The sequence below is a fragment of the Babylonia areolata genome, chromosome 2 (genome assembly GCF_041734735.1).
Source record: "Babylonia areolata isolate BAREFJ2019XMU chromosome 2, ASM4173473v1, whole genome shotgun sequence".
Classification (NCBI taxonomy): Eukaryota; Metazoa; Mollusca; class Gastropoda; order Neogastropoda; family Buccinidae; genus Babylonia; species Babylonia areolata.
The window spans coordinates 5,458,791-5,474,555 of record NC_134877.1 but is presented as its reverse complement, the minus strand read 5'-3'; the positions used below and the strand labels follow the sequence as shown (position 1 = coordinate 5,474,555).

At 41.0% G+C, this 15,765-nt stretch overlaps 1 protein-coding gene across 5 annotated transcripts in view; it reads left to right on the top strand.

The window, feature by feature from the left end:
• LOC143296841 (protein mono-ADP-ribosyltransferase PARP14-like) overlaps nucleotides 1–15,765 on the top strand; it is a 63,353-nt gene that overhangs the window by 26,178 nt on the left and 21,410 nt on the right. For all 5 annotated transcript variants that reach the window (XM_076608848.1, XM_076608830.1, XM_076608825.1 and 2 more), the window contains 8 exons: nucleotides 2,370–2,516; nucleotides 6,854–7,207; nucleotides 7,795–7,874; nucleotides 9,906–10,136; nucleotides 10,706–10,927; nucleotides 12,576–12,771; nucleotides 13,490–13,615; nucleotides 14,366–14,431. In XM_076608848.1, coding sequence (XP_076464963.1) covers nucleotides 2,370–2,516; nucleotides 6,854–7,207; nucleotides 7,795–7,874; nucleotides 9,906–10,136; nucleotides 10,706–10,927; nucleotides 12,576–12,771; nucleotides 13,490–13,615; nucleotides 14,366–14,431 — 1,422 coding nt within the window. The remainder of the gene's footprint in view (nucleotides 1–2,369; nucleotides 2,517–6,853; nucleotides 7,208–7,794; nucleotides 7,875–9,905; nucleotides 10,137–10,705; nucleotides 10,928–12,575; nucleotides 12,772–13,489; nucleotides 13,616–14,365; nucleotides 14,432–15,765) is intronic.

The window sequence follows — 15,765 nt, the reverse complement described above, 5'->3', positions numbered from 1 at the left end:
TGTGTGTGTGTGTGTGTGTGTGTGTGAATTATTTCAGAATTGTCTGATACTAACCATGGCATTGTCTCTGATGATGGTTCATCCTGATGAGGCTGTTTCACCAGATGTTTGGCCATGTTATAGAGCTTTCTATTTCTGATTTTGACCAGTTTTAACTCACACAGTACGGCCAGTCCTCTCTTCTCCTCTACACAGACCCCTCGGATGTCCAGTGGGTGTCTCAATGATCCAACCTTTAGCTGCCGTCGTCAGAATTGTGGTATTCTTTGTCAACATTCACCTTTTCAGTATAAGAGCCTTCCGCTTGTAATATTTTGATGGTAATTGGGGAGAAACGCTGTCAACGTCGTCTCTTTCGCTGTTCGTATGGAGTTAATGGACCCACATTGAAGGAAGGATGCAGTTTTGCTTCTATTTTTTCTTTTCTTTTTTTGGGTGAGTGGGATGGGTAGGTGATTGATACTTTTTCCAGCAGCTATCATCTTATTTCACATCTGTGCTTGTTCATTTAGATGCTCTGCGTATCGTTACAAGCAAATTCAGATTACCATTATTTGCACAACAGCCAAGTAACTTAGTTACGTTAGATTTCAGTCAACGATCTTGGATTCAAGTCCTGGGCACAAGGTGGAGATTGTTCCAATCTCCCAGTTTCAGTTTCAGTAGCTCAAGGAGGTGTCACTGTGTTCGGACAAATCCATATACGCTACACCACATCTGCCAAGCAGATGCCTGACCAGCAGCGTAACCCAACGCGCTTAGTCAGGCCTTGATTAAAAAAAAAAAGAAAAAAAAAAGAAAGAAAAAAAAGTGGGGAATAAATAATAGATAAAAACATTGTAAAAAAACAAAACAAACAAAAAAACAAACAAAAAAACTACTACCACTACTAGTAATATGGATAAGGCACAAAAACTTGATGAAGTCAACTGTAAGCGTACATAAATAAATAAATAAATAATAAATAATATAATATATATATATATATATATATATATATATATATATATATATATATATATATATATAAAGTAGTAGTAGTAGTAGTAATAATAATGATAATAATAATAATAAATAAATAAATAAGACAACAATGATGATAAATAAGCAAATAAATGTAAAACATGGAGACACACATTCACACATACACCCACATATGCATAACAGATACGCATCAAACATGCAGTTTCACAGATATGAAAGCACAGTCAAATACACATAAACGTACATGAGCCCCAACACACACACACACATGTGAACAGATATGCAGACTTGCTTGTTTCTCCTTCATATTGAAATGCATGCAGATGATCAATGCGCATGTTAAAGATCCTGCAGTTCATGTAAGCTTTCAGTAAGCCGTAGAAACAAGAACATGACCAGTTGGCACCCCCCCACACCCCCCCAAACCCACCTGGAAGACTGAGAATGCCAGCCTCTATGGTAGGATTAAAACAGTCTTGCATGCAAAAGCCAACTTGCACATGTATACAAGTTAAGTTGCAACCTTCGAACACAGTCTGGCTGACGCTGTTTTGATAAGGTAAAAGCTTTGAGTTGTGGATGTCAGCGTATTTCTTTACTTCCTTGACACAGTATGAAAAAGACTGTTAGTTCACATGCTTCTGTGGCTCAAGGCCTGACTAAGCGCATTGGGTTACGCTGTTGGTCAGGCATCTGCTTGGCAGATGTGGTGTAGTGTATATGGATTTGTCCGAACGCAGTGACGCCTCCTTGAGCTACTGAAACTGAAACTGTGGCTCATTGAGTATGTTTTTCCCTGTTTTTTTGTTTGTTTGTTTCTTTTGTTTCTTTTTTTTTTATCCATCATATTTTTGGTGTCTGTTTCCCCTCTGTCTTGGCTTCATTCAGAGAATGGAACTGGAGCTTCTCTAATTTTTGTCAGAATTGTTTTTGTTTTTTGTATTTGTATTTGTATTTCTTTTTATCACAACAGATTTCTCTGTGTGAAATTCGGGCTGCTCTCCCCAGGGAGAGCGCGTCGCTACACTACAGCGCCACCCATTTTTTTTTGTATTTTTTCCTGCATGCAGTTTTATTTGTTTTTCCTATCAATGTGGATTTTTCTACAGAATTTTGCCAGGAACAACCCTTTTGTTGCTGTGGGTTCTTTATGTGCGCTAAGTGCATGCTGCACACGGGACCTCGGTTTATCGTCTCATCCGAATGACTAGCGTCCAGACCACCACTCAAGGTCTAGTGGAGGGGGAGAAAATATCGGCGGCTGAGCTGTGATTCGACCCAGCGCGCTCAGATTCTCTCGCTTCCTAGGCGGACGCGTTACCTCTAGGCCATCACTCCTATACTTACTTCATTTGGACATTTGGATTGGTGCTTGTGTTTCACAGGAGGTCCATCGATCCAAGAGGAATCGGACGAGGTGGTAGCCAAAGAATCTCTCCGGGAAGGAGAGGTGGCTGTGACAGGGGCCGGCACTCTGAACTGCTCACATGTTCTTCATGCTGTGGGACCGATATGGTCAGGGGGCCATCAAGGTGACTGTTGATCGTAATACTGGCCATGCCTTTATAAGCAGACAGTTCCTCCAGACTCAGTGCGTGTGGGTACATGTGTATATGTGTGTGTACGCATGTGTGTGTATGTGTGGGTATACGTGTGTATGTGCATACATGCATGCATGTGTATAAATCGGAGAGGTAGAGGGGTGAGGGGCAGGGTAGGGGGGTGGAGTAGTTGGAGGAGTCCTCAGGGGGAGGGGAGAGAGGAGCGGTCAGGAGGGGTGAGGGGGGCAGAGGGGGGTGGGGTGTGGCAGGGGGGCGAAAGATGGGGAGTAGAAGATGAGTGAGGAAGGGGTAAAGGGAGGAAGAGAGGGAGAGCAAGATAAGGAAGAGAGAGAGAGAAGGGGGGAAGACAGAGAGAGAAGGGGAGGTGGGGGGCGGAGGGTGGAGAGTGTGGCTGGCGGGGCTGGGGGTGGGAGGACATATGTATAGTAAAAGAGGAAGCATAAAAAGAACTCGGACTGAAAATTACGTCAAGTATGACACGATAACATTTTGCATCACGTACTACTTTGACATAGTTACACTAATTACATTGCTGAGGAAGGTCTGAGACCGAAAATTCTGTTCTTGTGCAAAAGGCTTGTTGTATGTTTTTCTTTTTATTTCTAGTTATATATATATATATATATATATATATATATGAGAGAGAGGGAGCTGGTAAAATTGATAAAACAGTCCAATAAACAGGTTGAAAGTTGTTCCAAAATTTTGGCTTTTTTAGCATTAATCACGGGGAGATGTGTACAGAAATGCTGTCACTCTCAACCTGCACCTCTTTCGTCCTCATGCACATGAGTAAAAAACATATAAGATACATTACATACAAAGACCACATCACAAATGAGGAAGTGAAAAGAAGAGTCCAAAACGCCATTGGCCCATTCAAAGACCTGCTAACCACAGTGAAGGAACGCAAGCTCCGCTGGTATGGACACGTCACACGATCAGACGGCCTGGCCAAGACCATCCTGCAGGGTACCGTACAAGGAAGGAGGAAGAGAGGCAGACAGAGAAAGCGGTGGGAGGACAACATCAAAGAGTGGACGGGCCTGCCATTTGCCACAACTCAAAGGGCCGCTGAGGACCGAGGCAGGTGGCGCGAGCTGACCAGGCAGTCATCCATGGTGCCCCAACGACCCACCCACGGGTCAAGGGATAGATGAGATGAGATGAGAAGATACAGGCACTTCGAAATGTAGTTTAGAATCGAGATATTATAGAAGTCTAGAATAACATTGGAGAGGCAAATATCTGCACACACACATACATACAGTAGTTCACAGCAATATATCAGTATCTATATAAAAATCTATCTATCTATCTATCTATTTGGGGAAATAAATTAGGTTTAATATTATTCCTACTTCATACATTTCCAGTTTTTTTATTTTCCATGGACCAGAAAATATATTAATTGAGGATGCAGGTGAACAATGTTTATCTGTTTACACCATCTTGAATGCCCTTATTGGTAGACTGTAACTGTTGTTCCCATTGGAAACCAGGAAGAATAGAACCTTGCTTGCAAGGGTGATGAAAAAAAAAATGTTTGAGGCTCTCTTGGGAAGACTGAGATCACGCAGTCAAGAATCATCATATCATAAGCGTCACTTTAAGAGTGATTCTCAAATTTCCTAGTGTAGCTGGCATTTGTATCTCTTGGACTTGGGTGATGCTGGGATATCCAGAATGCAGTCCTATTTTTCTTCTTCTTCTCCTTCTTCTGCGTTCACTCGTATGCACACGAGTGGGCTTTTACGTGTATGACCTTTTTTACCCCGCCATGCAGGCAGCCATACTCCGTTTTCGGGGGGTGCATGCTAGGTATGTTCTTGTTTCCATAACCCACCGAACGCTGACATGGATTACAGGATCTTTAACGTGTGTATTTGATCTTCTGCTTGCATATACACACGAAGGGGGTTCAGGCACTAGCAGGTCTGCACATATGTTGACCTGGGAGATCGTAAAAATCTCCACCCTTTACCCACCAGGCGCCGTCACCGTGATTCGAACCCGGGACCCTCAGATTGAAAGTCCAACGCTTTAACCACTCGGCTATTGCGCCCGTCAGTCCTGTTTTTCAATCTCACGCACATGTCCACAACATTAGGGTCTGTGTCATTATTGATCAGATTTTCATAGCTCAGCTTCTTCAGGGTGTGTGGACACAATCTTACACCTGACACCTTGATGGTGATGTGTAGCATGGGTGGCATGACGTTGTTGTTGTGTACACTGGTGTGTGTGTGTAAGGTTGGAGGGTGGGGTGATTTAATATGTTTGTACATGAGTGGATAGGTTTAGGCCTTGAAGGAAATGAACGTTCAGTTTTTTGACTGACTTGTGTAAACAAAGTGAGTCTATGTTTTAACCCGGTGTTTGGTTGTCTGTGTGTGTGTCTGTGTCAGTGGTAAACTTTAACATTGCCATTTTCTCTGCAAATACTTTGTCAGTTGACACCAAATTTGGCATAAAAATAGGAAAAATTCATTTCTTTCCAGTTACCTTGTTGAAAACAATATTGCACCTCTGGGATGGGCACAAAAAAAATATAAAAAAGAAGCCAAATTATATGCAAACTGAATTTACTATTATATTTATATATTTTTTTATTCTCTGAACTTGGCACTTTGATCTGATATTCTGACACAGCAACAAGAGCAGTCATTTTTATCATTTTTTGTTCAAACAGGAACTTCTTTTGCTAAGCATGGAAGTTATATTTCTGGTGCATGTCTTTGGTGCACACAGTAAAAAAGGGAAATTAATCTGTAATTAATGCTAGGGGACTTAATTTGCTTTAAACTGATCTTTCTCATCATAAACATTACATTTTGAAATTATACTCAGTACATAAAAAGCTTGTGTGTTTTACTCTCAGTGCACAGGGCTTTCACTGTGTTCATTCGCCCGAGTGGTCTTTTTCGGAAAATACTAAAATCAATACTACGAGTGGACTTTATAGATCTATTGGCTGAGCCCTGAAGGTCATGGGCAAAAATCAGTTGCATACAGATATTTCTACATATTCAAAGTGCGTGCTCATATTCCTTGTGAATGCGAAGGACGCCATTTTGTTTCAAGTTGTTGACCTGCCGGTTCAATCCTATATTCAGTTGACAATACACGATAAAATGTGATGGAAAGTTGGAGAAGGAGACCGTTAAATATTTATTCAGAGAAAGATTTGTGAACGCCTGATCACTTACTTGATTATGCTCCAAAATGCCATAAAAATATCAACAAAATCATAGGAATTCACAGTTAAAAATAATAAACCATGAGAGTTAATACCCTTGATGAAACGTAAAAATTTCCAGTCTTGACTTTTCTCAAAATGAAGTCCTTTTCACTTCATACAATGTTTAGAAGTAATTGTACTTGGCTCTACATGTTGTTAGTTTAATAAAGTACTCAATTTTCATATCAACTTTAAAACTATAAAACTAAAATGAACATAAAGGAGAAATTAAATCGACCGTGTCGTACATTCCCGGGGGGTGTAACTAAACTTGTACATCTATTTAGATCCAGAGAAAACGGCTAAGTGTTGCAGTGTGATTGCGGTGATATCCACATCTCCTTTACCGTGGACTTAAAAAGAATTTTTAATTGCCCTTAAAGATTTTTTGAATACCCAAGATACACCAGAATAATATGATTTAAACAGCATTCTCACTGCGAATACCGCAATCTATTTATCGCCTTAAAAAAGCATGTTGAAATGTTAAATTTTTGAATGTCAGTTAAGGAGCCATGATAGTGTAATGGGTAAGACAGTTTCTTCTCACCCGAACATGTGGGATTCAAATCTGCCTTCAGGGCTTTTTAAATTAAAATTTTTTTTAACCTGAAGCTTTATGATAACAAATACAGAACACATTTTAACAATTAGATTTTTTTTTATTTTTAAGTATCACAAGTGAGTCTTGAAGGCCTTGCCTCTCTTGTTTGTTTTTTTGTTTTTCAGTGTGAATGACATATAGATTTCTTAGCTAGTCAACAATTTACTGCAAAGCATAATTTAATGAAATGTCATGTTCAAAAACTATTGTGCATTTTATATTTAATGTTATGTATACTTGAGCCAAAAGAAAAAATTCTGTGAGCTGCAGACAATAAAGCTGTATCTTATCTTAATCAGTAACCAGCATTAAGAAAAAAAATCTTCAATTTTAACAATGAAATTACAGACAGCAATATTTTAGTCATCTGCGTTCTTATTCTCCTTATATGATTCACATACCTGCACTTATTTTCTTCTTCTTTGACTGTTTTATTCAATTTTCCCTCCCTTTAAACTCCAGGGGAAGAGGAGCTTCTCACGCTGACAGTGAAGAAAACACTGAAGAAGGCGGAGAGCATGAAGCTGACATCAGTCGCCATGCCGGCCATCAGCTGTGGTATCTTCCGCTACCCTGTGGACAAGGCGACCCTCACCATCGTCAAAGCCATTGGGGCGTACTTCAAGGAAGCAGGACGCAGCAGCTGCATAAATAAGTTGATACTGATTGACGTTGGTGCTGAACCACTGGACGGTTTCATGAATGCAGCTAAAAGGGTGTTCGGCAAGCTGTTGGTTGTAAAAGGGGGACCCAAGTCCTCAACTCGTCCTGGAAGACACGGAGGCCCTGAGACTTCAACATACAGGTCTGACAGAGGTAATGCATTGTGGTATTTTCCATGATAATAGGAGAACCATTTGCAGAGACCCAGGCTTTGGATCAGAACTGATAGACCAGGAGGAATCTGGTGAACAGTTATATGTGGTGCCCCACTGCCTTCTGTCTGAATGAAGGGAGAAAAGGATGAAGAAGAATTGATGATGTGGTCAGGTGGAATTTTGTGGGTGAATATCACCAGGGCTGTTGTTCAAAGTGTACTTTCATGATGTTTGTACTCACAAAAGATATGTCTCAGTAATATTCTCCTCTTCCTCACACATGATTTCAGTCAAAGTCTTCAGTGGAGCATCATCTCATCAAAAGAAAGTCATGTGTATGGGTGAATCTGGAAAAGGTGGATGTGTTCGCAGAATCTGTTCGCTTCAATTACATTTCCATTAGGTCTTAAACTTGGAGATGATCCTGTCTGCCTCTGTCAAGTTGCAGGAAAAAAAAATGCTGTAGATGTTAGATTTTGGAAGCCAGTATTCCATATTGTCAGCAGTTTTGCTGATTTGAATTGCCTTTGCATCACATTACTTGCTCTTTAATCCTAAATCTTTCTCTCTTTTTTTTCCACCCAGATTCAGCTTCAGACCACAGCCATGGTGGGAGATCACACGGACCTGTCAAAATCATCTCAGGAGAAATTGCCAAGTCAAGGGTGAGTATTTCTAAATTTTATTAAATAAATGATTTACTTTTGTGCATATACTTTCATGTTTGCCAAATCAGAGGATATAAAACTACCATTTTGTAAACAAAGTGATCCTGCTTTGCTGTATTTTCAACAAAAAAAAAAAAAGAAAAAAAAAGAGAAAGAAAAAACAATCTTCATGTATGTGCCCTGGTGATCACGGCTTGCTTGGAAGAACTGCCCTGGTTTGGACAGACAGGTGTCTGATTGAATACCAATCATGTGTCTCCCTTTTTAAGTTCATGAGAATCTTTATTATCCTTAAAGGGCAACTATCTGTCTAAGTTTGTTTAAGTTTTTTTCTTACCCAAGCAAAACACCATCAATTAATTTTTTATATATCAGTTTGGTAACTACTTGCGCAAGCTAATATAATAATGTAAAGATATGTTGTTGTCGTTTTCAGTGAAACATTCAGTGAAAAGAAATACATTAACCCCTTGAAGGCCCCATGACAGAAATTTTCATGCCCTTCCAGTGTGCAAAAAAAGTGCCCCAGGACAGAAATTTTCATGCCCTTCCAGTGTGCAAAAAAAGTGGTCCAGGTCAGAAATTTCCATCCCCTTCCAGTGTGCAAAAAAGTGCCCCAGGACAGAAATTTCCATCCCCTTCCAGTGTGCAAAAGAAGTGGTCCAGGACAGAAATTTCCATCCCCTTCAAGTGTGCAAAAAAAGTGCCCCAGGACAGAAATTTGCGTCTGTGTGATTGTATTAATTTTCCTGTCACAAAATCATAGAATTCATGCCATGATTGGACAGTGTGTTGATTTTCTTTCCAGAAAAGTGTAGGTTATATATACTTTATTTTTGGAGTTTGTATGTTTGAATAACCCCCCCCCCCTCCCTCGCCCCCTCTGTCCCCCCCCCCCACCCCCACCCCCACCCCCCACCTCAAAAAATAACACGTTTAAAATTATTTCACTCTGTGACCAAAACATCCATTGGCAAATAGTTGTCACTGAGCATATAAAATAGGCTTGTCGCTGAAAAGGTAAAGTGCTTCTTCTGTCCCTTGGCAAATAGTTGTCACTGAGCATAAAATACTCCTGTCACTGAAAAGGTAAAGTTCTTTTATCCCTTGGAAAATAGTTGTCACTGAGCATAAAATACTCCTGTCACTGAAAAGCTAAAGTTCTTTTATCCCTTGGCAGATAGTTGTCACTGAGCATAAAATACTCCTGTCACTGAAAAGCTAAAGTTCTTTTATCCCTTGGCAGATAGTTGTCACTGAGCATAAAATACTCCTGTCACTGAAAAGGTAAAGTTCTTTTATCCCTTGGCAGATAGTTGTCACTGAGTATAAAATACTCCTGTCACTGAAAAGGTAAAGTTCTTTTATCCCTTGGCAAATAGTTGTCACTGAGCATAAAATACTCCTGTCACTGAAAAGCTAAAGTTCTTTCATCCCTTGGCAAATAGTTGTCACTGAGCATAAAATACTCCTGTGACTGTAAAGGTTGTGTGCTTTAAGTCTGTTAAAAAAAAAAAAAGAAGAAAAAAAAAGAGAAAAAATGAAGGGTCAGGGAAGGGGGGAAATGTATGTTCTGAAATCCTGTCATCACAGGCAGATGTCATGGTTAAGATTTTCTATGCTTTAAGTCTGTAAAAAAGAAAAAAAAAAGTGTCAGGGAAGTGGGCAATGATCTCTCCAGTCAACATGGGTGCCTGGACCCCCTTTGTGTGTATGTGCGCGTGGAAGATCAAATACACACGTTAAAGATCCTGTAATCTATGTCGGCGGTGGGTGGGTTATGGAAACAAGAACATACCCACCATGCACACCCCCCGAAAACAGAGTATAGCTACCTACATGGCTGGGTAAATGAACAAAATGATCAGTCAGCTCTGACCAGGTAGGCATGCCTGTTGTGCAAATGACCCCGAGTTTGTAAAGTGCTCAGAGCTTGGTCTCCGACCGAGCATAGGTACTGTATAAGTAACCATATCGAATCCAAATCCAATCCAATAAATGTACGTTGTGAACTTCCTGTCCTGACAGGCTGATGTCATCGTGTGCACCACTCACCCCAGTCTGGACCTCAAGAAGGGGATCCTGTCCAAGAGCATCCTGGAACACGGGGGAGAAGCCATCCAGCAGGACCTGCGCAAGTTCCTGGAGAGGAACGGGCCGGCGGAGCTGGGAAAGGTGGTGTGGACGACCGGTGGAAACCTGGACTGTAAAGCTGTCTATCACCTGAGCTTACCTAGCTGGCGTGACGACCGAGGGAAGGTGAGTGCTTCGGTGTATAGGATGTGTGTGTGTGTGTGTGTGTGTGTGTGTCAGTGAGAGAGAGAGAGAGTGTGAGAGTGAGTGAGAGAGTGAGTCAGTGAGTGAGTTTTTGTGTATGTGTGAGAAAAAGAGAGGGTGTGTGTGTGTTATAGGATGTGTGTGTGTGTGTGTGTGTGTGTGTGTGTGTGCTAGAAAGAGAGAGTGAGTGAGAGAGTGAGTGTGTGTGTGTATGTGCTAGAGAGAGAGAGAGAGTGTGTGCCTGCATGTGTGTCAGAGATTAAGTAGGGTAGAATTGTGAGTGTGTGTGTGTGTGTGTGTGTGCGTCTGAAAATATGAGAGAGAGTGTGTGTACTGTCTGTGTGTGTGTGTGTGTGTGTGTGTGTGAAAGTTAGAAAGAGCGAGAGACATGCAGAGAGAGAGAGAATGTGTGTGTGTGTTTTTGTGTGTGTGACATATTTGTTTCATCTGTGTGTACATGTGTGTGTGTGTGTGTGTGTGTGTGCGTGCATGTGTTTGTTTTTGTGTGTGTTTGACATATTTGTCACGTCGACGAAAACGGGGACGTTCAGAAAATGGGACAGGCTGTCAAAGAGTGCCTTGACGCAGCCAGCAGAAAGAATGCACGGAGCATCGCCTTCCCCACCCTGGGCACAGGGCGACTGGGCTACCCACCTGAACAGGTGGCTTCCATCATGTTCTCTTCGATCGGCGAGTGGTTCCAGACCAACCCTCGCAGCAGCATGAAGGAAGTTCAGATCATTGTTTTCAACCGAGACACTGAGAGCCTGGAGGTGAGAGGTTCTGATGATTGTGTTGTGTTGTGTTTTGTTGTGTTGTGCATGTTGTGTTGTGTGTGTGTTGTGTATATTGTGTTGTGTGTGTGTTGTGTTGTGTTGCATTGCGTTGTGTTGTATTGCATTGCGTTGTGTGTGTTTTGTTATGTTTGTTGTGTTGTGTTGTGCATGTTGTGTTGTGTGTGTGTTGTGTATGTTGCATTGTGTTGTGTTTGTTGCGTTGTGTTGTGTTTGTTGTGTTGTGTTGTGTTGTGTTGTGTTGTGTTGTGTTGTGTTGTGTTGTGTGTGTGTTGTGTATGTTGCATTGCGTTGTGTTGTGTTGCATTGCGTTGTGTGTGTTGTGTTGTGTTGCATTGCATTGCATTGTGTGTGTTTTGTTGTGTTTGTTGTGTTGTGTAAGTTGTGTATGTTATGTAATGTATGTTGTGTTGTGTATGTTGTGTTGTGTGTGTGTTGCGTTGAGTTGCATTGTGTGTGCTGTGTTGTGTTTGTTGTGCCTTGTGTGTGTTGTGTTGTGTATGTTGCCATGCATTGCGTTGTGTTGTGGAAATGTTATTGTATGTATGTTGCTTTGTCCAAACAAAGTGTAAGATCCTGTATAGCCTGTTTGTATAAATGTTGATTGCTCAAGGGAGAGGATAGAGAGTCTGTCAACGTACATGCATGCTTGTTTCTGTTACATGAACTGAGAGAGAAATATTTGATGGACTTTGTTCATGTTGTGCAGGCATTCAAAGAAGCAACTGATGGAATTATCTTTATAGGTCTGCAGGCATTCATTGTGGCAGTTTTTTTTATGGTTTTACAGGCATTCAAAGCGGTAATTGATGGACTTTTCTTTATGGTCAGCAGGCATTCAAAGTGGTAATTGATGGACTTTTCTTTATGGTCAGCAGGCATTCAAAGTGGTAATTGATGGACTTTTCTTTATGGTCAGCAGGCATTCAAAGTGGTAATTGATGGACTTTTGTTTATGGTCTGCAGGCATTCAAAGTGGTAATTGATGGACTTTTGTTTATGGTCTGCAGGCATTCAAAGTGGTAATTGATGGACTTTTCTTTATGGTCTGCAGGCATTCAAAGTGGTAATTGATGGACTTTTCTTTATGGTCAGCAGGCATTCAAAGTGGTAATTGATGGACTTTTCTTTATGGTCAGCAGGCATTCAAAGTGGTAATTGATGGGACTTTTCTTTATAGTCTGCAGGTATTCAGAGCAGCAATTGATGGACTTTTGTTTATTGTTTGTAGGCATTCCTAGCAGTGAGCAAGCAATCAAAGTGGTATCTGATGGACGTTTATTTATGGCCTTCAGGCATTCAGAGCGATGAACAGACAATCAGAGTGGTATCTGATGGACTTTTATTGTTTATGGTCTGCAGGCATTCAAAGCAGTGAGCAGGCAGTCAAAGTGGTAATTGATGGACTTTTATTTATGGTCTGCAGGCATTCATAGTGGTGAGCAGGCAGTCAAAGTGGTAACTGATGGACTTTTGTTGTTTATGGTCTGCAGGCATTCAAAGCAGTGAGCAGGCAGTCAAAGAGGTAACTGATGGACTTTTGTTGTTTATGGTCTGCAGGCGTTAAAAGCAGTGAGCAGGCAGTCAAAGTGGTAACTGATGGACTTTTGTTGTTTATGGTCTGCAGGCGTTCAAAGGGGCAGAGAGACAGGGAGGACACAGCCACAGAGGCGACAGTTACAGTGGTGACCGACATTCCAACAGCGGGAGGCACGGAGGGGACAGACGTGGTGGCGGCAGACATGGCGGTGGCGGCGGTGGTGGTAGTGGTGGTGGTGGTGGTCACAGGGGAGGCAGGCACTCGGAGAGCAGGCATGGAGGAGGTAACTCTTGTTGCTTAGGTCACAGGGGAGGTTATTTTTCTGGTTTAGGTTTCATGTCTTTTCATTGACGCCTTAAACGAAACAGGAATGAATGATTGATGCCTGAGGAGGTTGGAATGGTGATAATGAATCATAATAGTAATTAAAAAAGGAACAAAATTAATTTATGGATGTCTGAGAAGGTCAATCATGATAGTTAACAAAAAAAACAAAAAAAAAAAAAAAAGAGGAAGAAAAAAATGGAATGAAAGATAGATGGATGTCTTAGAAGATTTGAATCGTGATACATAAATTTTGTTTTTGTTCTCCTTCACAAGCAAAGCTGAACATGAGCTTCACACGGGGTGGGTACGTAGGTGATTAGTAAGTCCAGTTTAATTACACATACTTAACCGTCACCCACTAGTGCAGACTCCGGCAGGGGTCTGACATTCCTGTCCTGTGCAAACTGCTATCCACCTATGCGGAGAAAACAAAAGTAACAACGGCTGATAACCTCCCGGAAGTAGGTAACCTCCCCTTTGCCCCCCTGACTAGTGCCCACTTTTTCCAGCAGCCATTCCGACTCCTGTTCCTGTGCTCTTCATACAGCTAAGTTTTTTTTCCGTATTTTCTGTCTGTCTGTCGATTCTTTGGTGTTCTTGTTTTTTGTCAAATTATGTCTTCAACCAGGTCACATAATTATATGGCTCGATTGGCGATTATGAATGTGTGGCAGGCAGTCCAGATCAACTGAAGACCAAGATGGGCAAGCTGACGGTGATGGTGAAGGAGGGCAACATACTCACTGAGCCGTGTGATGCCATCGTCAACAGCTCCAACGATAACCTCGACCTTTCCTACGGTATGAGGAATACATTGTCAGATAAAACAAAAACAAAACAAAACATAAGAAAAACCGAAGAAAAAAAAAAGAGGGAAAGATTTCTCTGTGTGTGTGTGTGTGTGTGTGTGTGACAGAATGTGTTTGTAGTCTGTGTGTGTGAGAGAGAGACAGAATATGTCTGTGCGTATGTATGCATGTGATTTTTTAAAAAAAAGCATGTGTGAGAATATGTGTCGTGTTCAAGGAGGGGGATAGGGCTGGGGGGTGTCCATTTAATTTTTTGTTTGTTTGTTTTGTCTCTGATTGTTCTTTTGTCTGACACACTTTCCAGATAAATTGTGTGTGAAAAAGGATGTTTTCAGTTGTTTTTAGTTGAGTATTTATTAATCTGTGTCAATCTAAAAATTTCAAAAGCTTGATCAGCATGGAAGCACTGATTGAAAAAAAAAAAAGCTGCTTCCAGTTCTAAAGCATTGCATACTGAGTGAGTGATAAAGCCAGTACCAAATCTTGAATGTAGGCTGTAATGTGATTTTGTTTTGTTTTGTTTGTTTGGGGAATTTTTTCCTTTTTTTTTTTTTTTTTTGGTTTGGATAGGTCAATTTTAACGTTAAAGATGAACAGAAGCAAAACTGGTTTCAAAAGCTTTCACATTTACTGATGCCAGTGTGTGTGTGTGTGTGCGCGCGCGCATGTGTATGTGTGTATATGTGCGGTGTGTGCATGTGCCTGTATGTGTGTGTGTGTGTGGACATGGACACATTTCAGGTGTTCTCTCGAAGGAGATCAGCAAGGCATGTGGACCTGACCTGGCCGCTGAGTGCAGAGCACAGAGTAAGAACACTTGCTGTCTATAGAATACACGTCTCCAACTGGATGTTTCCTACAGGTGTAACAAACAGTGGTGCTGTTTGACAGCAGAGTGTGGCGTAGAAATCAGTACTGTTTCCTACAAGTGTTTGGTCAGAAAACAGCAATGTTTCCTTCAAATGTCTGGTCAGAAATAGCAATGTTTCCTACAAGTGTTTGGTCAGAAAACAGCAATGTTTCCTTCACAAGTTTGGTAGGAAATCAGTACTGTTTCCTACAAGTGTTTGGTCAGAAATCAGCACTGTTTCCAACAAGTGTTTAGTCAGAAATCAGCACTGTTTCCTACAAGTGTTTGGTCAGAACTCAGCACTGTTTCCTACAAGTGTTTGGTCAGAAATCAGCACTGTTTCCTACAAGTGTTTGGTCAGAACTCAGCACTGTTTCCTACAAGTGTTTAGTCAGAAATCAGCACTGTTTCCAACAAGTGTTTGGTCAGAAATCAGCACTGTTTCCAACAAGTGTTTGGTCAGAAATCAGCATTGTTTCCTACAAGTGTTTGGTCAGAAATCAGCACTGTTTCCAACAAGTGTTTGGTCAGAAATCAGCACTGTTTCCTACAAGTGTTTGGTCAGAAATCAGCATTGTTTCCTACAAGTGTTTGGTCAGAAATCAGCACTGTTTCCAACAAGTGTTTGATCAGAAATCAGCATTGTTTCGTACAAGTGTTTGGTCAGAAATCAGTACCGTTTCCTGTAAGTGTTTGGTCAGAAATCAGCACTGTTTCCTACAAGTGTTTGGTCAGAAAACAGCACTGTTTCCTACAAGTGTTTGGTCAGAAATCAGCATTGTTTCCTACAAGTGTTTGGTCAGAAATCAGCATTGTTTCCTACCAGTGTAACAAGAGTGGAGATGTATGACAACAGAGTTTGTTTAGTCAGAACAGCACTGTTTCCTACAAGTGCAGCTAAAGTGGAGATATTGGACAACATGTCACAAAGTCACAGGCAGACATTGCAGAAAATGGACCTGCCACAAAAAAAAGAAAACACACAGTCCAAAATTCATAGGTGTATGCAAACATGAACCAAGAAGTGAGCCTGATTTATTGCAAAGTTTATTCAGTATACTTTTGAGGCATTTTATTTTGGTGGAAACAGAGTTGTTGTTTTTTTCTTCTTTTAATGCCTTTCTTTAATCATGTTTCTTATTAATTCTGATATGATTGGTTGCACAAACCTTTCTGTACACTTAAGGCTTTATTCTTGAATACCTTCAAGCTTTATGCGTGACTACAATTTAAACAATGTTTATGTTGTACTCTGATGCCTTTTTGCAGTTCAGACAGGCGTATTTTAATC